The sequence below is a fragment of the Hippocampus bargibanti genome, linkage group LG11 (genome assembly GCF_051943395.1).
Source record: "Hippocampus bargibanti isolate YZ-2025 linkage group LG11, ASM5194339v1, whole genome shotgun sequence".
In the NCBI taxonomy this organism is placed as follows: domain Eukaryota; kingdom Metazoa; phylum Chordata; class Actinopteri; order Syngnathiformes; family Syngnathidae; genus Hippocampus; species Hippocampus bargibanti.
This window is the reverse complement of record NC_142744.1, coordinates 20,094,326-20,118,720: the sequence shown is the minus strand read 5'-3', so window position 1 is coordinate 20,118,720 and position 24,395 is coordinate 20,094,326. Positions and strand designations below refer to the sequence as shown.

Genomic DNA, 24,395 nt, shown 5'->3' with positions numbered 1-24,395 from the left:
AATGCAGTTGGAGGTTGTGTCATCCCTGCGGTGGGTTGTAACCCCCTCCCCCACACATATGTGCTGCAGTGACACTCACATTTACATCATCCATTTCAAAAGAGTCAAATAAAGTTTGAAGGACCACAAAAAGCATTTTGCTAGCTCCAACGTCTGCTAGCTAGAGGCTAAGCTACGCTGTCTTTGTTGCTGAAGGAGATTGTTTTATATCTCAGCTGGATGGCGTTAATGCTCCAGAAGCTCGGAGGGAACACACTTCATTTCTTGGCATCCCTTCACTGGCACCATGCACATTGTAGACTTCTTATGATTATTTTAGTTGTCTTTCAATTTTGAAATGTTCTCATCTTAACTTTACCTCTCTGATCTCATCCACCTGTATGTTACCTGCCCAGTGCCTCGGGCCAGTGGCCCAGACGTAGCGAGGACTAATTGAGAGCTGATTTAGAAATACATTCAGTTGAAAGCAAGGCAAGCATCTTTAAAAATAAAACTAATCTGAAAACACGTTTTAAAAATTCTTTGGCTTTTTGATTCAGCATTATTTTAATGTTTTATGGTGTTTACTGTTTGTAAGCAACTAATTCATCATATTAATGGACTTTGCGTTAATATGTGTGATCTTTATTTAATGTCCAGCATTTTTGTACATATCTGTGCTTTGTGAATACATTTGACTTGAGTCAAGATGAGATCTCTGGATCGAGACCAAGGCACGGATACATCCTTTTGGCTCACCGATAACGGTCAATGTCAGATAATTCTGATTTCATGTAAAATAACACCCCCAGCAGATGCGCAGTTTAGTTCAGCTCTGTGAACCTCCCCATGGAAGAAGTACTGAGGCGGATGAATATGATTTTTTTTAAGGGAAACATGTTAATGGACTCAGAAATTAATCACAGAGATAAAACGCCATTGCAACAAGAGGACAATTTTTCATTTGATTTGACGGGATGGGAAGACGGGGAGGGGGACAGCATGGGAGATGAGATGAATTGTATAATGTAAGTAAGTAAAAAGTGAAGCACAACGCCACTGTGATCACACTTCTGGCTGACAGGGAGGTGCAATTACGACCGTGGGAAGGCAATTATTCACACGACGTATAGCAAGTCGAGAAGACGCTGTGAGAAAATATTAGCGTGCATGTGTTTGCACGCGCGCATGAGGAAAAAAAAGAAAGAAAGATGTTATGATAGCAAAAAGGAGGACAAAGATGGAACGCTATTGACATTCACAGCTGGAAAGAGTTCAAGGCGGAGCAGCCAAGCACACAGAGGGTAAAATAATCAAGTGGACACAATTACACAGTAGACACGTTGGATGCATGCTGATAAAGCTTTAGCGTCAGGGTGTAAAAAAATAAATGAATAAGGGATTAAATAAAACCAGGTAGACAATAAATACATTGTTTAAGGACTCTCTGATTGTACCTTCATGTATGCCCTGCATGTCTTCTCACGCTTTTGAAGCTTACCCCCCCACAAAACACACACACACACACACACACACACACACACACACACACACACACACACACACACACACACACACACAAACAAAGGAAAGACAGTAGTGAGAAACAGGAAGTGCCAATTGAGGCCACTTACCATTAATTACAAGTGCTAATGAGAAGAGTGGAAGAAAAAGAAAGACTTTTAGAAGGATGATCTCAAAACGATGTGACGCCTCTTTACACCAAGATGTGAGAAAAAGGTGGGTGGTAGGGGGAACCCCAGTGAGGTTTGAATGCAGAGGACGCTCACCGTTTGTGAGGCTTTAACGTATGTTAGCCAGAGGATGACAAATGATGTGCCATGTGATCATTTGTGCCCTCTGGAGAGACTATACACTACAAACTCTTTTGTGGCTCTCTTGGAGTTCAAATGACTCTCTTGTTTTGACCTAACAGTGTGAAAATCACATCCAGTCTGACTCTGAAACATGACATGATTAAAAAAAAAAACTGTTCTTTTTGAGATGAATGTAGAAAAGATCTGCATTATCAGCATACTGAGAAAATAGAGAATAATATATGTTATTGAGAGGAACAAAATACAGAAATTATGCATTGTTCCATGAATATGCAAATGATTTGTGGTCTTAAAGGGAAGAAATGCGGTCCATATGTAGAATATAATGTCGACTAAATATCATTGTTATAACTATCTGACCCAAAAATTCTGATTCAAGGGTACCTTACGTGAGCAAGTCACTCAATAAACAGCAATCAAGAAAATACACAAAGTCAAATAAAAATGCAACAAAACTGTTGACTTTAAAAAAGGGATAATTTAGGACTATGACAAGATATCTGCCTGCATACCTCCAATTGTTTACGGCACCGTGCATGAGTTACCTACAAGGTTATGGTAAACCAATTTGCCTTTTATAAATGTCAAGTGATGAATTATGTCGACTTAAGTGCCAACATTTCAGTAAGGTACTGGTATGGGAGCAACTAATTTGTAAATCTGCATTCCAAATATGTACAGATCGTTTTTAAAATAGCATTTGGTTTCATGGAGGACTCAATGGTAAAAATACAAAAGAAACAAATAGTAGCAATTGCTAGCTAATTTTAACATGTCAGATTGAGAGTATGCTCATATATTTTAGCTATTATTCGAAACACTGTGTCGGCTGAAATCTACATAATTTATTGGAGTATTATTAATAATTTATCAGTGGCAACGAACAGCAAACCTTCATTCATTATATTAAAATAAAGCATTTTCTCGCTGTTGTTGGGCTCAAAGAGATCGTTTGGATTGCCTTGGAGTGGAGGCTTCTGGAGGGACCCTTTTGGAAGCAACTAAATATAGTTCTAATGTCTTAAAAGAATATGTGAAGCATTTATCTTAGTAATCAAATAAGAGTGGTTATATAGGCCGCATTGCCAAAGGTGCTACTAAAAAAGAGATCCAATGTAAAAATGTAACTTGTAACAACCTTCTCAATAAGTATTTACCATTCTTAACAGTCAATTAAATTACCTGGAATAGTGCTGTGTGTGATTTGGGGGGTGGGGGGGTGGGGGGGGGGGGGGGGGCACAAGCAAAGCTGTTGTCATGTAACCTTTCTGGAGACCAGAGAAAAACACAATTTGCATCAAAATTTGGAACGCGGTGCATTATACTGTATAGGGTTTAACCCAGGCATGGGCAAACTACGGCCCGCGGGCCACATACGGCCCGTTCGGCTTTTTAATCCGGCCCGCCGAACTTGTCCAAATTATAGTAAAAACAGTGTCTGATAGTCTGAAAAAGTTAGCGGACAAGTCAGACAACTCTGAAAAGTTGTCTGCCCTGGCCATAAAGAAAGACGAGAAATCGCAAAAAAACATTGTCGCAAAGTACAGTAAAGTCTCGTTATATCGATATTGGATATATCGATAGTCCCGGTTATATCGATACTATTTCTATGCACGCACGGAGAAAATTACATGCAAGCAGGGTCGGATATATCGATAGTCCCGGTTATATTGATATTTTTTCGGACTCCCTTGAATATCGATATAACGAGACTTTACTGTATATTGTTTTTCTTAAATTAAGGCTGTACCTACCACAAACGCTACGTTGCTCAATTTACGGTAAATATCTGTGGCCGAAGGTTCTATTGCCGTTGTTCTTTGCCGCCATGGTTCACAACGCGTTTGTGTTGCGTTGTCTCCTACGGGCCACTGAGCGCCTTTCATAACTCTCAACTACTCTTTACAGTCACGGTTTAATGTAAATTTACCTTTTATACACAAATTTTGTTAGCTTCTTTTGAATCTTTCTTCTGGGGCTAAGGTTCTGTGTATCTACTTTGGAAAATGATATGCAAACGCACGACTTTGCTTCGGACTTTCCCAAGCGTTCTTGGGAAAGTCCGAAGCAGGAAGCAAGCTTCTGATTGGCTGCTGTGCCGAGTATGCAAATTTCAACTGTAGGTAGCCTATGTTTGTGTGCTTGGCAACGATACACGTGTACTGTTTGCGCATGAAGGCGAGAGAGGGCGTCCGTGGCGAGTTTGTCGAATGCGCGGTCAGGACAATCCATCCATGATTTTGCGAAGTTTAACACAAGTAGATATTATTGAGCTTGAGTATTTCGTTGTGTAATAATATGTATTGAATGTTGAATGTGATTCCTTTTTTCAATAAATGTTTATTTCTTTAACTTTCCACTTTCGATTGAAACTTATTAAAAACAGACGCAATCTTGATAAATCACAGTGTGTATGTTATTTTAATCTATTTACATTTCCTCCTCCCAGTATCTGCAAAATAGTATGTAAATGCCATATCTTGCATATTCCTTGAGACAAATTTATGAACTGATAAAGGCTTTTTTCACATTTGAAAGACTGTTAATAAAGCAATCAAAAAACATCCCTTTCATCCCTTTGCTGATGTGAAATGTAAATTTCTCCACTGCGAGACTAATAAAGGCAAATCCAATCCAAATTGGGTTGTAGTGTTCTTACTGTGCTGAGGTTTGCACACACCAGATTTAAAGGACAACCGACATTACTTTTTTGTTTCCTAACTGACCTCAGAAAAATGTTTTATAGCATCTAAAATACCCAAAACATGCAGTATGATATTTTTAGTCAAATGAAAAACACCAATAAAAATGACTTTAAAAAAAATCGAAACTGGAAGTGGCCAGTTTCAGAAGGACCCGCCCCCTTGTTCGTGGTGTCACGCCAAGACGTCTTGCCTTGCTCAAGAATCAAAACAATGGCTTCAGATTCAGAGAAGATGGTTTCTTGTTACTCATCCAGTTATGAATATGATTGAAATAGTTCTGAAGAGAAAAGCATACATGTTTGCAATCGATTAAAGAATTTATTCTGTGTCATTTTGAAGCATCAAGGGGGGGGGGGGTGGGTGCCGCACCCAAAAAGGCAGAAGATGACGACAATCTTCTGTGTGGAAATGGCTCAACATTTTTGTCACAACACACAAGGATTCACCATCGCGTTATTTATGTGTTTTCCTTCTAATTTCGCCATCAACACGGATCAACACAAAGTTTTCAGACCAAATAAAGTACCGCAAAATACATTGCGTGATCAAAAGACTGCTACAGTGCGTCCTTTCTCAGTCAGGGGCGTTCCTTCAGTGACGTGACGTGAGGACTCGTCACCAACTCAAAAACAAGTCTTCCGGAATATTCAGCGCGAGTCTTAAAACATAAATATAACTATATGCGGTGTAATCTTTGTGAAATACACTCAATAGAAGTCATTTGAAGCGATTTGACAAATTATGGACACAACTTGTCCAGAGGTGTCGGTTGTCCTTTAATGCTTTGGTATATCCGGCCCAAATATTCCCTCCAAATGCTCCTGGCCGGCCCCTCTGTCAAATTTTAGAACCCATTGTGGCCGGCGAGTCAAAAAGTTTGCCCACCCCTGGTTTAACCCCTTCATGGACCAATAATGATAACCTGTAACCTGCCTCATGCCAAACAGTCCGGTGTAGTGACTGCACTCCCGAAAGGCGGAAATAACCAAATTTCCAGTTACCAAATATGTTTGCTTTCACTATTAAAGGTCACCTCCGGAAAAGTTTTGTCCATAATTTGTAACATGGCTTCAAATGACTTCTACTGAGCATATTTTACAAATATTCCACTGCATATAGCTATATTTTACGTTTTAAGACTTGCGCTTAATATTCCGGAAGTCTTGTTTTTGAGTTGGTGACGAGTCCTCATGTCACGTCACTGAAGGAACGCTCCAGACCGAGAAAGGACACACTGTAGTTGTCCTTTCATTCACGTCAATGCATTTTACGGTACTTTGTTTGGTCAGAAAACTTCGTGTTGATCCGTGTTGATGGCGAAATTAGAAGGAAAACACATAAATAACGCGATGGTGAATCGTTGTGTGTTGCACCGAGCATCTATTTGATATTCGCTGACATACATTCTAAGGAAACAAATCAGCCGGTTTCCACGGAGCTTTGTCGCCATCTTCTGCCTCTTTTTGGTGCTACATTTCTCCCCCATCCAGATACCTCAAAATAACACAGAATAAATTCTTTAATCGATTGCAAACATTTATGTTTTCCTCTTCAGAACTATTTGAATCATATTCATAACTGGATGTGTAACAAGAAAGCATATTCTCCGAATCTGAAGCCATTGTTTGGATTCTCCAGCAATGCAAGACGTCTTGGTGTGACGTCACGAACTGGGGGCGGGACTTTCTGAAAATGCCCAATTCGCAGCTCAATTTTTGTCGGCTTTTGGACACTTTAAGTCATTTTTATTGGTGGTTTACATTTGACTAAAAATATCATACTGCATGTTTTGGGTATTTTAGATGCTATAAAACGTTTTTCTGAAGTCAGTTAAAAAACAAAAAAGTGACATTGGTTGCCCTTTAAGTGCCTACCCATCTCACCAAATTAGAAGACACCCACTTGCTTTAATCCGGCAAACAAACGGGCGTCGCTGGGTGCAAAACATTTTGTCGGCCGATTGAGCGCTGTCTGAATGTGATTCTTCACAAGCGTCACCTCGCCATGTGGCAGAGGTGGAAGAGCTTCACGGGCACTTGATGGAGCGCAATGATCCTCGCTCGTCAGCAACACTCGTTGAGTGATTTATTTATTTTTTTTTTAATAGATGAACAACAGGCATTTATTTTGGGTTAATTTCAAGCACTCAAAAATGATCCTTGGACGATATGATCCAACTTCTTATGATTATTATTAAAGGCTGGAAGAAATAATACGGTTTCAATGGCATAGGCGTCCATTTTAAGTAACCTTCGTGGAACGGAATGTGGTTCCTTGCTTTTGATTAAAATGTGGCTTTACTGAATTTTAGTGTGGTATCTCTTCTTCTTTTCTTTTCGGCTTTTCCCGTCAAGGGGTCGCCACAGCGAATCAGTGACCTCCATCTTCAGAGGTTTGATCCGCATGTTTGTTTTGGCCAAGCTTTAGTGTGGTGTCTGATTCGGGTTATTTTTATGAAACCAAATATGGTTCTAGTGCCCTAGAGGAAGTTGTTGGGCCTTCATTTTGGTGTGTTCTTAATCAACCAAAATTTTGTTCCTTGCATGATAAAGAAATCATACATTTGGAAGGCCTAACAATGAGGCCATTGCCGTCCATATTTGGTCATTTCGATGTGAACAAATAGGTTTCCTTTCACTACGAAGGGCTGCAAGAATACACATTGTGTTTGGTGTCCATCTTGGGTCAAATTTAGGCAACCAAATACGGTCCCACACACAATTGAAGACATCACATAGTTCTCGTTTCTTCAAGAAAGACTTTTAGTGGCCATTTGGGTTCAATCTCAAGCAACCAAATATGATTCTGTGAAAGGCCCAAAGAAAATGTTCCAATTGCTTAATGAGATATTTGGGATCCATTTACGGTCCACTTTTATCTAACATGGTTGCTTGTATAATAAAAAGCTGGTAGAAATCACAGGGTTCGAGGGGCTCATTGAGTTTCATGCAATCAAATATGCACTCTAGCGAAGTGATTTAAAGGATATCAATCACATGGTTTTAATGCATGGGGAGGCCTTTGGCCTCCACTTTGGCTAAAGTCATGAGATATGGCCCCTTGCGTTTTAAAGGACAGCAAGGAATCACACATCCTCAGTCACTTTTAACAAGCAACCAATGCCTTCTAAAGACATATTTGCCATGAATTTGAATTTTGTTCTTGGGCACCAGAGGTCTGCCTCACACAGCCAACGCTTTTATTCTTCAAGTGTCTGCTTGTATGGATGGAAAAGAAGGGCACACGAGCCGCCTTGTTTTCGGATTTATCGCTTGGCGTCCTGCCGTTTAGCCCCAGTGGGTTACGATGAGATGGTCACAATGGGTCACAAAGAGGATAACGCGTCACAGTACCTTGTTGAAGCTACGTCCTGCAGAGTCCTTCTCACTGGGCCTGAGCTCCTGCAGCTGAGCGTCCAGGATGTCCACCAGCTGCTCCATGAGGCGAACAGAAGAACTGACATCGCCGGCAAACACGGGGCCCCGCGTGTTGAATGCCAGCTCGTTTGCCAGGTTGGCTGCGTTCTCGCCGCTTCGGATCTGGACATGTCAGCACACGGGATCGCAGAGGGGGCCACAATTTAATGGTGGGAGGCGCTTGCCCAAGTTGCCACATTGTGTTTGTGCTGCATGCTTGCATACAAAAACAAATGATTGGTCTTGTACATCTGCAGTTTGCCATTTTTTTCTGATTAGTTTTCACAAAGTACACTTGACACGAAAAAGTCAAAGAAAACACTACATTTTCCATATTGGAATTATAATGGCCACCAATTAGTGGTGTCTTTTATTAAACGCCCCTCACCACCGCAAATAAAATACTGAATAAACAGCAAAGATGCATATAAATATATTGATACATATATATTTTTTCAAAATTGTTCCCATTGTTCACAACCAAGAATTCCAATCGCGCCTGTCACAATGCTGTGAAATCCATCATGATTTCTGTGTTATTTGCATATTTACCACATGTTTCAATTATTCAAACCAATTTTTATATCACACAGAAGAAACACAAGGAAATACAAAAAGCATTTTTGAAATACTAATTTAAAATATTAAGGCACAAATATAATTCAAAATTACCTGTCCCAGATTGAAAAAGTAATTGCTTTTAAAGCACAAAATCAGGATGAGTAACCACAAATTTGGGAAAGGTGACTTAAATTTCACAGGCAACAACCTCACAGCACATTTGGTGAATCACAATAATACAATCTGTCAAAGTGGAAAATCTCAAAGGGAAAAAAATGAATGATAAATTCAATAAGAAAGTTGAAAAAAAAGGTAAGATCTAGAAAAACGGCGGACAATGAGTTTGCGCCCTGAAAGCGCTCTCAGGTCATGCTACAGGAAAAATATTGAAAAACATGTCTGGTTTTATAAAAGGGTTTGGAATGGTCAAGTCAAAATGTGTATTCGAATCCAATCATGCTACAAAGTCCTCCAATATGGTGTAGTTGAAAGGATTCTGTGAAGAATGGTAGGACAAAATTCCTCCACTGTGACGGCAAGGTATCATCACCAATTTACTCAAACGCTTAATCTCAGTTCTTGCTGCCACAGGTGGCACAACACGTTCTGTTCAAACGGCAATTACTTTTTCGTAGAGGATCAGAAAGTTAAGGATTTTTTTGGGCCTTATTAAATGTAATTGGCATTTAGAAACTACATTTAGTCGTTCCGTGGCTTGTGCTTTTGATATTAAAATTGGGTTTATGAAACTCATGTGTGACAAATATGAAGAACAGATCATTCAAGAAGGTACCACAGACTATTTCACGGCACTGTATATTATCGGGTTTATCAGAACAAAGTCACATATTTTATCATTTGTTTCAAAGGACAACCGACGTCTCCGGACAAGTTGTGTCTATAATTTGTAAAATGGCTTCAAATGACTTCTACTGAGCGTATTTTAATAAGATTCCACCGCATATAGCTATATTTTACATTTTAAGACTGGCGCTGAATATTCAGGAAGTCTTGTTTTTGAATTGGTGACGAGTCCGTACGTGACGTCACGAAAGGAACGCCCCTGACTGAAAAAAAGACGCATTGTAGCGGTCCTTCCATCACGTCAATGTATTTTGCTGCACTTGTTTGGTCTGCGGACCTCGTGTTGCACCCAAAAGCCGCCAGAAGAGGGCGTCCAAGCTCCATATAAGGAATTTATCATCCTGTGGAAACGGAAGCGGCCACAGGAGGTCGCCATTTTATGCCTCTTTTTCGGTGAGACATTTCCCCTCAATGTTGCCTCATAATGGGATGGAATAAATTCTTTAATCAATTGCAAACATGTATGCTTTCCTCTTCAGGACTATTTGAATCATATTCATAACTGGATGTGTAACAAGCAAGCATAGTCTCCTTATCTGAAGCCATTGTTTTGATTCTTGAGCAATACATCTTGGCGTGACGTCACGAACTGGGGGCGGGACTTTCTAAAAATGCCCAATTCGCAGCTCAATTTTTTGCAGATTTTGGACACTTCAAGTCGTTTTTATTTGTGTTTTGCATTTGACTAAAAAATATCATCCTGCGTGTTTTGGGTATTTTAGATGCTATAAAACGTTTTTCTGATGTCAGTTAAGAAGCAAAAGAGTGACGTTGGTTGTCCTTTAATAAAGCAGGGCTGAGAGAAACTTCTTTGAATTTATGAATTAATTTCAACCAAGTCATATTGATAGTTTCCGATTCATTCAAAAAAAGTGACTAAAAAATGTCCCAGGTTAGATTAAACAAAGTAACAATCGTCAAGTCTGGCTCTATTACAAAAGTGGAAAAGCCAAATTTGCCAGGCACTTCAAAGTGTTGCTCCAAATGGGCTTTGAAGTTGTAATCAGTCAGTGATTTATTTGCTTCTGCTAAACTCTCAGCAACATGAAAAGAAGCTGGAGTCAGACATGCTTTTAGGATACAAATTGATTTTTTTATGATGCGCTACCCCCCACCATCCCCTCTTCTCCCTGCCACCTACCAATTTTCGAAATATTCAACACCTAGGCTAGGATGGGCGTGTTTCCTATTTGATGCATTTGCCGAAATGGTTCCTGACAGCACGCAAGAACTCTCTGTGAACTCACTACATTTGGGAGGCATTTTCACATCGTAGCTTCCATTCGAAGCATGGTGCTTTGTGCATTGTTTTGTGGAAAATCAAAGCAGAACAAATCACTGAAGAAATAACCTGTCAGGCTTTGATTGTCACCGCCAAACAACTGTCGCCTTGACTCCAGACAGCCACGCTCGTTTGTAGCTAGCAGAATCGCTAATTTATTGCCCTCAGATGTTTGCAAGTACGGTGGCCTCTAAGGGTCAACTTTGTGCTATTTTGAGTGTTGGATCCCAAGAATCAAACTCAGCTTCAAGTAATAGAAGTCTCATTTAAACTTTAACACAGATAGAAAGAGAAACGCGGGGTGGCACAGACATAAGATCACTTACGATGGGAACAGCATATTCCAATTGCGTTATACTGTATTTGTTTTGTTTGGCTCACTTTAGCTAAGTAGAGTGTTGTGACCTTAATGGGTCCAAAAAAAGAAACATTCTCTTTTGGTTAACATTCAATTTAAGAAAGTAGAACCATTTGTTGTTACTTGGTTGTAATAAACCTGGGCAGATTTAAGTTTGTTTAGCAGAGACTTGTAATAAATTATGGGATTTTCCAGATAAAAGGCGCACAGGACTATAAGGCACACCTTCAATAAATGCCAAATGGTTTCCAAATATAATATATAAGTATATAATCAGAATCAGAATCAGAATCAGAGCAGTTTTTTTGACGACGATACTAGTGCAGCGTGTTCTACCGGAAACAAATTCCTTGTGTGTTCTACATACTTGGCAATAAAGATGATTCTGATTCTGATAAATGGTTTCCAAATATAAGGAACACTGCATTATACTGTAAAGCGCTACAGTAGAGGCTGGGGTTACTTCCTACTTCTTTTACAAGGGGAAATGGAGTCGTGGCTGCCGACAGTCATTGCAAGACCTGTTGTGGCTCAATATTACTTCACATATGGAAAATGGAACTGTATAGTGCCACTTAGCAGTTTTTTTGACGACGATACTAGTGCAGCGTGTTCTACCGGAAACAAATTCCTTGTGTGTTCTACATACTTGGCAATAAAGATGATTCTGATTCTGATTCTGATATAAGGTGCATCTGCATATAAGACGCACAGTCATCTTTTGAAGAAAATGAAAGCTTTTGGGTGCGCCTTATACATCGGAAAATACGGTTCACCAAGTATTTTCTTCATCTCTAACTGCTTCAGGCAATAAAGCATAGACAGACAAATTGGTTATGATTGAACAACTGTCTGTGTCTTATGTTGTATTTTTTTATTATTTTGGCATTTTGTGTTAACTGTTCTGTTGATGGTGGAGCGGCACATGGAACACATTTGACAATAAAGTTGATTTCTATTAACATTTGAAGAAGTTGGCATTTTGTTTAAAAAAACACAATTGACAGAAGGGAACAAAAAGAAACATTTGGTTTTCAAAATACTTTGGTAGCCATATATTTGTTTGTTAGTGATGAACCATGACATCCCGTTTTCAGATGCCTTTAACAACTGGCATTATTTAAAAAAAAATCATCTTACCTTTTGTGCCACTTGAGTCACCCAGTGCGAAGTGCAGTTACTGAGGTCCGGGCCCTTGGAGCACCAGCTCCCTGCCACCGTGCACAGGAAGGAGGCGACGCCTGTGGAAGCACAGAGTGAAAAGAGTTTGGGGGAGACCCAAAAAATACGCTCACACGCTTTCGCTCATACGCAAACACACTCTCGCACACGCTGACATACACATGCATGCACATAATTCGCTGCAGGAAACTAAGTGTTCATTTCCAAACATTATTAAAGCCTAGGCAGCTTTGTAAGGGAAGGGGATATATAATCATAGGGGGGATTCTTGAACACAGCCAGCTTGAAGTGAAGTAGGGGGAGAAACCCCCACCAGTTCCTTATGAAGAGACATTTGGGAATAAAAACACAAGATTATGGCTAATGAATGCCTCTTCTCTGACAACAATGACAACATGTGTAGTCTTTTTGCCATTTTAACCCTCCTCAGTCAAAACAAGTCTCAATCCGGCTTTGATCTGGCTGTTTTTAATTTGACAGCACTGTCAGTGTTTGAGTATGACGAGGTGCTAAGGTAACTCGATGCGCGGCTAACAATTGTCAGCCCAGCCGCATAATAGCCATCAGCGCGCGGACGCTGCCGGGCTTTGATGTCGGACACTTTTAGTAACTGGAACTAATTCTAATATGACCGTGTGGATACACTGGTGCAATTATGACTGCAAGATAGTGGAATTAATGGTGCTTATCCGAAGTTGGCTGTTTTAGTTTAGTGTCGATGTACTGTTGCTGTTCACCGATTACAATTTTTCCCCATAGGAAATATTGGATTTGAACGGGGTAAAGCCGCAGGCATCGTAAAACCATGATTAGTTGTGCAGGCTTTTTTATTAATATATACATTCATAATTGTGAAACGGAAGGCTTTGGGGTCGGCATGATTGGGACATTTAACCACTTAAAACTCTGATCATGAATATGGTCAAAAATACTTCTGTGTAAAACTGTAAGAAGCAAAGCAAACTGCTTTTTAAAATAATAACACTATATACTATTTTTATTTTTCTTCAACTAAATCAGGTGTGTTGACCTGGTAGTCAAGTGGTTAGCACACTGACTACAGTTCATTTCCTGTTTGGGCAGGAGTTGGCAGAAAGCGCAATTTTGATTGGATGATACTGACCTATGGCCGTTGATGTCGAACCAGGTAAACGCCCCCTTTTAAATAAGGCTGACGAGTAAAAAAAGACGAGTATCGTACACTTCTGGTTGAATGGACGGAAGCGTTCAACTTTGTGGAGAGAAAAAGTTCTAATTTGCAATGAAACAATACCATGAATGAAAAATTTGAATATCAGTGGCACTTTGACAAGCCCCGTGCTAACGGTAGCATCAATATACTTCTGTGAGAGACAGCAGAACGCAAGAGTGCAAGCTAATGAGCAGTGTGCAAGCGAGCTAGCAGTAACTTTGCCTCTGGACCCGGCAAGTTGACTTTCATTCATTTCATTTCATTTTATTTTATTTTGTTATGCTTAGAATATCTTGTTTTCTATCCTTTCACTCCCACCCCAACCCCATCCCTCTTCAATTGCTGCTGTGGACTGCAAATTTCCCCATTGCGGGACGAATAAAGGTATTCTGATTCTGATTCTGATTCCGATCGTTTGGCTGGATTTTTACCAATCACGAGGAACGGAAAACCATTCATATTAATGTTGAGTATTATCACAGTTATTTTAAATACATTCAGACATTTTGTTGAAATCACTTGCGTGCAAGACAGAAAGAGAAATAGAGTTGGGGTTATCTTAAAAGAGGAGTTTGTTAGGAATGTCTTAGAAGTAAAAAGAGTATCAGATAGAATGATGAGTCTGAAGCTAGAAATTGAAGGTGTGTTGTTCAATGTTGTTTGTGGGTATGCCCCACAAGTAGGATGTGAGCTGGCGGAGAAGGAGAAATTTTGGTTGGACTTTGATGAAGTCATACAGAACAGAAGTGAAAGGGTTGTAATTGGTGGATACTTCAATGGACATGTTGGCGCAGGAAACAAAGATGATGAGGAGGTGATGGGCACGTTTGGACTCCAGATGAGGAACACTGAAGGACAGATGGTGGTTGACTTTGTTAAGAGAATGGAAATGGCTATTGTGAATACTTTCTTTCAGATGATACAGGAACATAGGGTGACCTATAAGAGTGGAGGCAGAAGTACACAGGCATACTACATTTTGTGTCAACGGTGCCATCTAAAGGAAATCAGTGACAGCAAAGTAGGGGTTGGTGAGAGTGTAGCCAGACAGCATAGGTTGGTGGTGTGTAGGATGACGCTGGCAGTGAGGAAGATGAAGAAACCAAAGGCTGAAGTGAGGACAAAATGGTGGAAGTTGAAAAAGGAAGAGTGTTGCATGACATTTAAGAAGGAGGTAAGACAAGCACTGGGTGGGCAAGAGGTCCTTCCAGATGACTGGCAAACTACAGCGAACATAATCAGAGACACAGGTCGGAAAGTACTCGGTGTATCGAGTGGAAGAAAGGTAGATAAGGAGACTTGGTGGTGGAATTGGGAGGTGCAGGAGTGTATACAGAGAAAGAGGTTAGCAAAGAAGAAGTGGGAAACTGAGAGGACGGACGAGAGTAGACAGCAGTACAAGTAGATGCAGCGCACGGTTAAAGTAAAGGTGGCAAAGGCCAAACAAGAGGCCTATGATGACTTGTACGCTCGGCTGGACAGCAAGGAAGGCGAGACTGATCTTTACAGGCTGGCAAGACAGAGAGACAAAGATGGTAAGGACCTGCAGCAGGTTCGGGTGATTAAGGATAGAGATGGCAATGTATTAACAGGTGCCAGGAGTGTGATGGCAAGATGGAAAGAGTACTTTGAAGAATTGATAAATGAGGAAAATGAGAAGGAGCAAAGAGTAGAAGATGTGACGTGTTGTGGACCAAGACGTAGCATGCATTAGCAAGGATGAAGTGAGGAGGGCGCTGAAAAGAATGAAGGGTGGAAAGGCACTCGGGCCTGATGGTTTACCAATCGAGGTATAGAAGTGTCTTGGAGAGATGGTGGTGGGGTTCCTGACTGGGTTATTCAACAAGATCTTAGATGGTGACAGATGCCTGAAGAATGGAGACGAATTGTACTCGTGCCCATTTTTAAGAACAAAGATGTGCAGAGTTGTACTAACTACAGAGGAATAAAGTTGATGAGCCATACAATGAAACTCTGAGAAAGAGTAGTTGAAGCAAGACTAAGAGCAGAAGTGAACATTTGTGAGCAGCAGAATGGCTTCATGCCAAAAAAGAGTACGACAGATGCAGTTTTTGCTTTAAGAATGCTGATAGAGAAGTACAGAGAAGGCCAGAAAGAATTGCATTGTGTCTTTGTAGATCTGGAGAAAGCGTACGACAGGGTGCCCAGAGAAGAGCTATGGTATTGCATGAGGAAGTCTGGAGTGACGGAAAAGTATGTCAGAGCAGTGTAAGACATGTATCATGACTGTAAGACAGTTGTGAGGTGTGCTGTTGGTGTGACGGAGGAATTCAAGGTGCAGGTGGGACTCCACCACGGGTCAGCTCTAAGCCCCTTCTTATTTGCTATGGTGATGGACCGGCTGACAGACGATGTTAGACAAGAATCTCCTTGGACCATTATGTTTACAGATGACAATGTGATCTGTAGCGAGAACGGGAAACTAGAGATGTGGAGATGTGCCCTGGAAAGGAGAGGAATGAAGACCAGTCGCAGCAAGACGGAATATATGTGTGAATGAGAGGGATCCAAGTGCAAGAGTGATGCTACTGGGCGAAGAGATAAAGAAGGTGGAGGATTTTAAGTACTTGGGGTCACCTGTCCAGAGCAATGGAGAGTGTGGAAAAGAGGTGAAGAAGCGTGTCCAGGCAGGCTGGAGCGGCTGGAGAAAAATGTCAGGTGTGATGTGTGATAGAAGGGTTTCAGCTAGGATGAAAGGAAAAGTGTATAAAACAGCCATGATGTTTGGACTGGAGACAGTGCCACTGAAGAAAAGACAGGAAGCAGAGCTGGAGGTAGCACAGCTGAAGATGTTGTGGTTTTCTTTGGGAGTGACCAGGTTGGATAGGATCAGGAATGGGTACATTAGAGGGACAACTCATATTGGAGGCTTTGGAGAGAGTCAGAGAGGCCAGACTGAGATGGTTTGGACATGTCCAGAGGAGAGAGAGTGACTATATCGGGAGAAGGATGCTGAGCCTTGAACTGCCAGGCCAGAGACCGAGAGGAAGACCGAAGAGGAGGTTTATGGATGTGGTCAAAGAGGACATGAAGGTAGCTGGTGTGAGAGAAGAGGATGCACAAAACCGGGATAGATGGAGGACATTGATTCGCTGTGGCGACCCCTGAAGGGAAAAGCCGAAAGGAAAAGAAGAAGAAGACTGTGTGTGCGTGTGTGTGTGTACGTGTGTGGCTCTCACTGAAAAACATTTCTAAATATTTTACTTTTATGGCTCTCTTAGTCAAAAAGGTTCCCGGCCCCTGATTTAAATCCATGTGTCATTGCTTTATTTCGGTCCAAAATGCGTATTTCACATAAAAACAAAAAATCAACAATCTGATGTGCATCTGTTGTGACTGCATGTTTTTCTTTTGGAATACATGTCAAATGATATTGCCCCTAACAGCCAAAGATACAATGTCGTTATTTTCTCTCCAAATTGTAACATCATCCCTCGGATATGCCAACAGGGAAAGTCCCTAAAATAGAATTGCAATGTACGTAACAAGGGAGAGGAGCTCTCTCGTAAACTCATCAAACCTTCAAAGTCTGCAGTTAGTTCATCAATCACACATGCAGCGGACTCACCTCGAGTGCCTTTAGGACAGGGCCTCTCCACAGTGGCTCCTGTGTGGGTCTGGGGCCATTCGATGGCCCGCTTCCGGGTTGCCTCACAGAAGCGTCTGGGCGTGGGCGGCAGCTCAAGTAAGGTGGGCTCCACCGTCGCCAAGCCTCGGATGTCCTCAAACGGATCTCTGCCGTCCCTTGGGTCCGCGCCTCCGCGTGCTGTGGGGTCACCATGGCTCCTTGTGGTGGGGGAGGGGGTGGCCGCTATAAAGCTGGTGGTTCTGGGTGCTGGAGAAGAGATGGGCAATTCGCCAACTGGTGCCACGAAGGGAAAAAAAGTGTGAAACATGCCGGAGATATTAGTGATGGGAAAGTAAATATTTTAAATTCTTTTTATTTACTCAACGGCAGGTGGGGAAACAGCTACTGAAAAAGGAGGACTTTATTTGGACACATTTCTGGATTTTTCGATGAGAAGGTTTCTTCAGCCGTCATCTGTACAAAAGTGAAGGTTTCGGACGTTTCGCCTCCTATCCAAGAGGCTTCGTCAGCGAACTAAAGTCTGACTGGTCGTATCGGCCCCATTTATATATCCCTAAATGGGGCCGATACGACCAGTCAGACTTTAGTTCGCTGACGAAGCCTCTTGGATAGGAGGCGAAACGTCCGAAACCTTCACTTTTGTACAGATGACGGCTGAAGAAACCTTCTCATCGATGGACCACTCCTGTACGACTGAGAGCTTACACAGACGTATTTCTGGATTTTATTCATTTATTTTGCTTTGAACAAATGCGGAACTGTTGTGACTTTGTTGGACTAAACCAGGAAGTGTCACTGATTTGTTGTGATAAAACAAAGCCCATGGTAAACAGGTGACAGTTTGATGAAGCAGGTCTGACTTGTTACTTTGCTTTAATAAATCTGGACAGTGTTGTTTGTTGTAACAAAGTAAAAGCCTGTATATTAATAAACCAACCTTCTTAAACTAAACCAGAGCCGACTGGTATGACTTGATTTTAATAAGACAGGGCAAAGAGTTGTTGCTTTGCTTTCAGAAACCAGGACTGAATGTTGTGGTTGCCCTCCTGGGGCTTAACATCAGGTGATGTCAATATCATTTGTCAACTGTGGCCATGTGAACCCCTTAGAGATGTCCAGAAAGCAATTTCACTTCACTTGTTTTTGTTGTAATAAACAAGAGCTGATGACAGTTACTTTTTTGATGTGATTATTGTCATTGTGTTTTAATAACAAAGGCAGATTGTTAGCCCTTTATTAGCCAACACCAGGGTCAACTGCTGTGAATGTGTTTTCAAATGGAAGTCTCAGTTAACTTGAATTACATTTTTTGAAAGGATGGGAAGGGATTTGAGGTCAGAAATAAGACATTTATACACTTCACCAAAAAAAGGAAATGAAATGTTCAATTGTATTAACTAATATTTTTGCCTTTGTAGGTGATTGCTCCACATCAATACAACTCCTCCAACCCTATACAAACGTCAAACATCGGCAACAACATGATTACACAGTATTGAGTTTGCAGAGTCAATCTATGTTTTACTTGTGCACAACATGCACGCTAATGCCCTCGGTGTTTGCCGTATGGTGCAGGTGATTCAAGTTGACATGTTATCTCTTGCCGAGAGAGAGAGATCAACAGGAAATGAGAGCAAAAATCAGGTTGGGGAAGAGGGTGGAAAGCAGTCAGATTGGCCAATACTGAGACGACAGGCATGTGGATGGTCAGTTGTCTCTTTCCTATCCACAACAAGCCGATTGTAGGGGTAGATAAAAGCAGCTTTCAACAATGAGGTCTGGCGACGGTGCTGTCTTCAGGTTCCCAAGGCGATTGTGTGAAAATGCAATATCATGCTATCTGACACCCCATTATCACACATATCTCCATTTCCTTGGGGATGAGGCTCTCCGTCGCATTCGCACTAATCAGCCAGGCTGGGAAATATTTGTTTTTTCATTCAAAGTGAAATATATGAGTTTATTACGCAAAGCCGGTGTGCGGCGGCGGCAGCGGTCACGGGGCCACAGCTGTTCGCTGTGAGGAAAATAAATATTAAAGTCCCTGGACCACCCCATGGAGAGGTGCAATTGTGACATTTCTCCGCAGCGACCTTTCTTCTAATTACCTTACGCTCATTCAGTCATTGTGTGCGTGTCAGTCAGGCTCTTGCTTCAGACTCAGACTCAGGTCCGGCTTGGCTGAATAAAAGCCAGAGAGGTTGAGGGTAAAAAAATTCTATTAGAACCGATGAGAGTGTAAAGAAAGGATTGGGTGAAATGAGGTGAGCTGAATACTACTAAATAACATGTTGAAAATGGGCACATTTGTCAAGGATTTAACTGTGCATGAGATGTTTTTTTACACCGTGAAACAGAGGTGCTGAATACTTGGATCGCGATTGAACAGTCGATCTCCAAGGTACTATCGGTCGATCGCATGAAAAGGTGATGAACTCATGCTATACAAATAAAGTTGAGTTGTTTTGAAAAAATCTCGACATCAGCCTATCAACCATCCCTTCACTTGATTTATACACGGGTCAGCCATTCAGATTACCTCTGATTTTTAGGTACACTGTGCGTGCTCAAACAACGCCTCTGAGCGTCGCAAAGTAAACAAGTGAATCGTTAGTTACATTCTAATTTTTCGCTCATAAGATAGGGTATAAAAATGTGTGGGGGTACGGAATGGGAGTAAGACTTTTTCTCATGATGACATTTTCAAAGTGCGTTTTGTCTCGTCTGCCAGTAATCACAGTCAACTCAGGCAATGGCAAAAATGTACCTTATTATTTAGTGTTGTGCAACATTTGCGGTTATACATCAACATAAGTAGCAATAATTATCAATATATTTCTCAATAAATATAATGGGTGGATCATTTTGACTTGGTCATTTCAAAAGTAGCTCCAATGCTGAAAATGTGTGAGCATCCCTCGAATGACAAGTCAAGTATGACCCAAAAAATGTCATATGAATTCAAGAAAGAGGTGTGGCGCATGTTAAGATCTGGAATGTTACAAGCTGAGATTATCATGGACCAGTTCTTGTGCGTCTTCAGCAGGTGGCAGATGCGGGCCTTCTCTTCAGTTGGCACATCTGTTGCCAATGTTCGTTAGCCAAATATTTAAGGACTGACAAACTGACTCCTACTTGTCGGATTATTGACCTTGTTGTTGCTCTTGCTCAAGTAATGATTTTCTAGACTTTGTTTCCTGAGTGCCATGTTTTTTGAAATACAGTAAAGTCTCGTTATATCGATATTCAAGGGAGTCCAAAAAAATATCGATATAACCGGGACTATCGATATATCCGACCCTGTTTGCATGTACTTTTCTCCGTGCGTGCATAGAAATAGTATCGATATAACCGGGACTATCGATATATCCGATATCGATATAACGAGACTTTACTGTATATTCTTTTTTTCTTGTGAGAATTGGGCTCTTGTCATTTGTCGGGTGTTCTCTGTTCATTCGTCAGAGTCGAACAAATATATTTGTGTTGCCGTTTTGTTCGGTGTCTACATTTGGGGGATCCGTTCGCTATTTAGTTCATTCTGAACTGTTGCAGAAATGGCATAATATCATTTGGTCTTGTCAAGTCTTGTTAGATACAAAGTTCCCTACTGGTTCAGTCACCATGATAATGTAGTATTGTAATGTAAGGTACCATGGCCTTCATCAGGAGAGAAGGTAACATGGTCAAATCATGATATTGTGTGTCAATTTATCTACCCAGAGTTTATGTGTATTCGGGTCATGAGCAAATCAATCACTCGAATTGTGATGAGAATGACATGCATGTAAAGGTTTTAAGGTACAGTAGTATAAAAATCATGTCGCACTTACTAATGTAACAAGAACGTGGACTGACAATGTGATGTTTGTCAGTACTCATAGAAAAGTTTCACCATGCTGATTCAACACAGGATTTTGTTAACAAAGGAAGGGCAATTTCTAACAGAATGTTTCAACAACAAAGCAGGTGAAATTTCTAGCTTCTGTGTCCAAACATTGTCGTGTCTCAGCTCAAATTGAAAACTTGGCCCCTGTTATTAACAGCAAATTCAAACAAGGTACCTTTATTATGTTGCGCATGCATTTCTTCATTTTTCTTTGTTAGCTTTCAACCCACCCGCCTTTTTTTGCGGCTGAAGATTGCAAAAGTTTCCATTGTGGAAATTAAGGCTTTCTTATCTTATCTTATCTTATCTTATCTTATCTTATCTTATCTTATCTTATCTTATCTTAATAACACTGATCATGTCCCAAAAACGTCAGTGGTCAATCAATTAACACAATAATAGCATATCATTGTACTGAGAAATCCTGCTCAACTATAAATCACAACGAAAACATGCCTGGAAGCGGTAATAAGAAAGTGCAACCATGTTGATTCATGCCAGCAGTGCGGATCAGTTTCAAAAAGAAAATTGCGTCATTTTAGCTGTTGTCTCCATGACAATAGTGTTTTGGCTAACTTGTTTCTAAATTCTGATACAAAGGCACTTCAATTTAAATGCAATCCAAAAAAAAAATGTCAGTGTTGCACAAACAAAGTTGGCAGCAGGTGGTCAACAGCAAAGCCAATTCATTGGAATGGTTTTCACCAGCAATAACAAAAATATCCATGATACAATGAACAATTGACAATCCATCTTGCTTATGATAAAACGTAATAAAACCATCCATGTTGGTGGAGTTAATACAGTGTAAACTGTGTCAATTCGACATCGGTCAATGTACGGGATATAAAACACTCAAAGGGAGAGCAAATGGTCTAATTTTGGACATTTATTTCCATTATGATGTTTTGGACGCATAGCGCTGGCCGCTTAGCATGCCAAGTCATCACCAGCTTTGAGTTTGGTGTTCTCAACATCGCATTTTCAGCCATTTTCGCAGGACCCTTTGAACAGTTGCCAATGCCGTGTGAAGAAGCATTCCAACATTCCAGATTGGACTATGTTGTCATTTAAATGCACCCCAAAGCACTCATTTGCGCTTATTCTGTTTCGTTTTCCTGTCTGTTGAGTCTTTTTTCCATTTGTGCTGGCCAAGGAGAAGTCTGCATCCTCTCGATGAGCCAAGTAATGATTGAGATGAGTGAGCGTGCCGCGTGCAACTCCACAATATGTCGATACTTGGCATTCTTTTACCCCCGGCAGACGCCAAGGGCAGGCTGCCTCACATGCGTATCACAATCCGAGCCCAGCAGCTGCCCAATGCTATTTACGGCACAAATTGATCGGCCCTCCAAAATGGTTTTTATTTTTATACTGCAGTGTTTTAAGACTTCTTCCTGTACTCCCGTAAATGATTTCCAGAAAGGAGGCCTGTAAAAGAGCAAGAAATAATTGCAAACTGCCTGTGAAGAAAAGCAGCTAAAAATACTCTGTCAACCTCAGGAAATAAACGCAAATCACCCAGGATTGCTATTGGTATTGTCCTAGACATATACCGCCTTACAGATCATAATCTCTTTATCCTTTCCCATGTTAGGAAAAATGGTTACACAGTAAAGAGAGGAAGGACAAACCGTGGACATTTGTAGTGTGTGGGAACGACAATTGGTGTTACAAATTACTTTTGAGGGTGTCAAATTGAAAACTGTGTGCATTACTTGACCCCAAACAAAGCATGCCTTGTTGATTGAGTCAATTTCTTAAAATTGCAGCTACAATGGAGAGTAACACCAGCTTCATCTCGCACTGCCAAAACATCCAAGTTCCTTTTATTCAAACTACATTTTGTCATAAGGTGGGAATGTGATGATATAATGAAAGTGACAAATATTCACTGAATGATGCCTTTATTACTGCAGTGTAGGTTGGTCATAAAACTGCAGGGCTTACCACCTGTACTTAGTTGTGACGTAAACAGCATCTATTCCTACTAAAGATTCCCATTGGTTTGTTAAGAGATCGTATGCCATAATGATGATTGCATTTTACCTTTCTTACATGAGTGATGGGCATCTCGGCAATTAACTTTTGATGGCAAGATTCACTCGAAGCCTCACAGTCGTGTAATAGCACTTGTCGGACAGAACTGTGCCAATTAGCGCCAGTCATTCTCATGCAGTAGTCACTTATAATACAACACCAAAGCCCAATGGTCAACAGTGTGCCACATGTGAGAAATGGAGGCGTTAGACACCAAACAATCGTCACATAAATGACGAAGGGGAATCATTGAAATGATGAAGCATTATTAAGCTTGATCTTTTTATAGCTTCATCTTTTTATAGCTTCATTTATGAGGATTGCAAAACATTACAGGATCATCCATGTTCCAACGTTTCTGTTATTTGTTTGGTGGCTGTGCTTGCGTGACATGTTAATTTTCCCCAATAGCAAACATGCTGTCAACAATGGCAACCTGTCCGACCAGACATGGGGATAAATGCCTCGTAAGCCGCATAATAACGGTTATATAGTGCCAACAAATGAGAAGCCCAACAATTTGCTCTAATTGATCTAAATTCAGAGAAAAATATCATACAGGAATAATCTTCTTTGTGTCATTGCAAATAAAAGGCAAATATTCCTGGAAACCCTCCATAATGAGCAGCATTCATGCTTACAAAGTAGCCCAAAAGAGGAATGTTAAGGTGGCAGATCTGAGAAAACAGGGGTGAAGTGTGAATGTATCTATAGGTATTGTGACACACACACACACACGCACACACACACACACACACACACACACACACACACACACACACACACACACACACACACACACACACACACACACACACGCACGCACACACACACACGCACGCACGCACACACACGCACACACGCGCACACACACACACAAACACACAGACACACAGACACACAGACACACAGACACACACACCCACACGCACGCACACGCACGCACACGCACGTACACACACACACACACAGTTTTTTTTTCTTTTTTGTGTGTGTGTGTGTGTGTGTGTGTAGCTAAGCGCATTACCAAAAGCAAGATGACAGCTGCTTGCTGTGACTTCAAGTGTAAATCAACAATAAAATGCCAATTATCCACATAAATTGACCCCACAGTTAAAATGATCGCTAAGCAGGTCCGTTTGAAAACACATGAGAGAGTAAAGATGGTTGTTGGTTCGCCTTTATTTGAGGATAGAAACTAACTACATTTGCTATTTTTGCCTTTTTCACCTCGAGCAAGAGCTGGTAATTAATGGCAGTGAAACAAATCCCACAAGACGTGAATTTTACATCAGGGCTTTCTTTTTCTTCAACGCCGTTCCGCTTTTCAGTCAAGGTTTCGTGGCGTGAAAGGCAGAAAGAGACACAAGGATTCATGTGCGGTTCCTAACTTTGGAATATTGTTTCTGGAGATGAAAAAAACGGCCTGTCCACTGGCCATGACACTTCTTTAAAGAGCAGCAGACAAAAAAAGCTCCA

General features: G+C 41.0%; 1 protein-coding gene across 9 annotated transcripts in view; it reads right to left on the bottom strand.

Moving 5' to 3' along the window:
* The window catches only part of adgrl2b.1 (adhesion G protein-coupled receptor L2b, tandem duplicate 1), a 137,935-nt gene that overhangs the window by 51,993 nt on the left and 61,547 nt on the right, over nt 1–24,395 (bottom strand). For 5 of the 9 annotated variants that reach the window (XM_089007797.1, XM_089007801.1, XM_089007798.1 and 2 more), the window contains 4 exons: nt 16,967–17,260; nt 12,144–12,244; nt 7,876–8,061; nt 1,437–1,475 (listed from right to left, as the gene is read on the bottom strand). In XM_089007797.1, coding sequence (XP_088863923.1) covers nt 1,437–1,475; nt 7,876–8,061; nt 12,144–12,244; nt 16,967–17,260 — 620 coding nt within the window. The remainder of the gene's footprint in view (nt 1–1,436; nt 1,476–7,875; nt 8,062–12,143; nt 12,245–16,966; nt 17,261–24,395) is intronic. The other 4 variants (XM_089007800.1, XM_089007802.1, XM_089007805.1 and 1 more) reach the window with 2 other exon arrangements.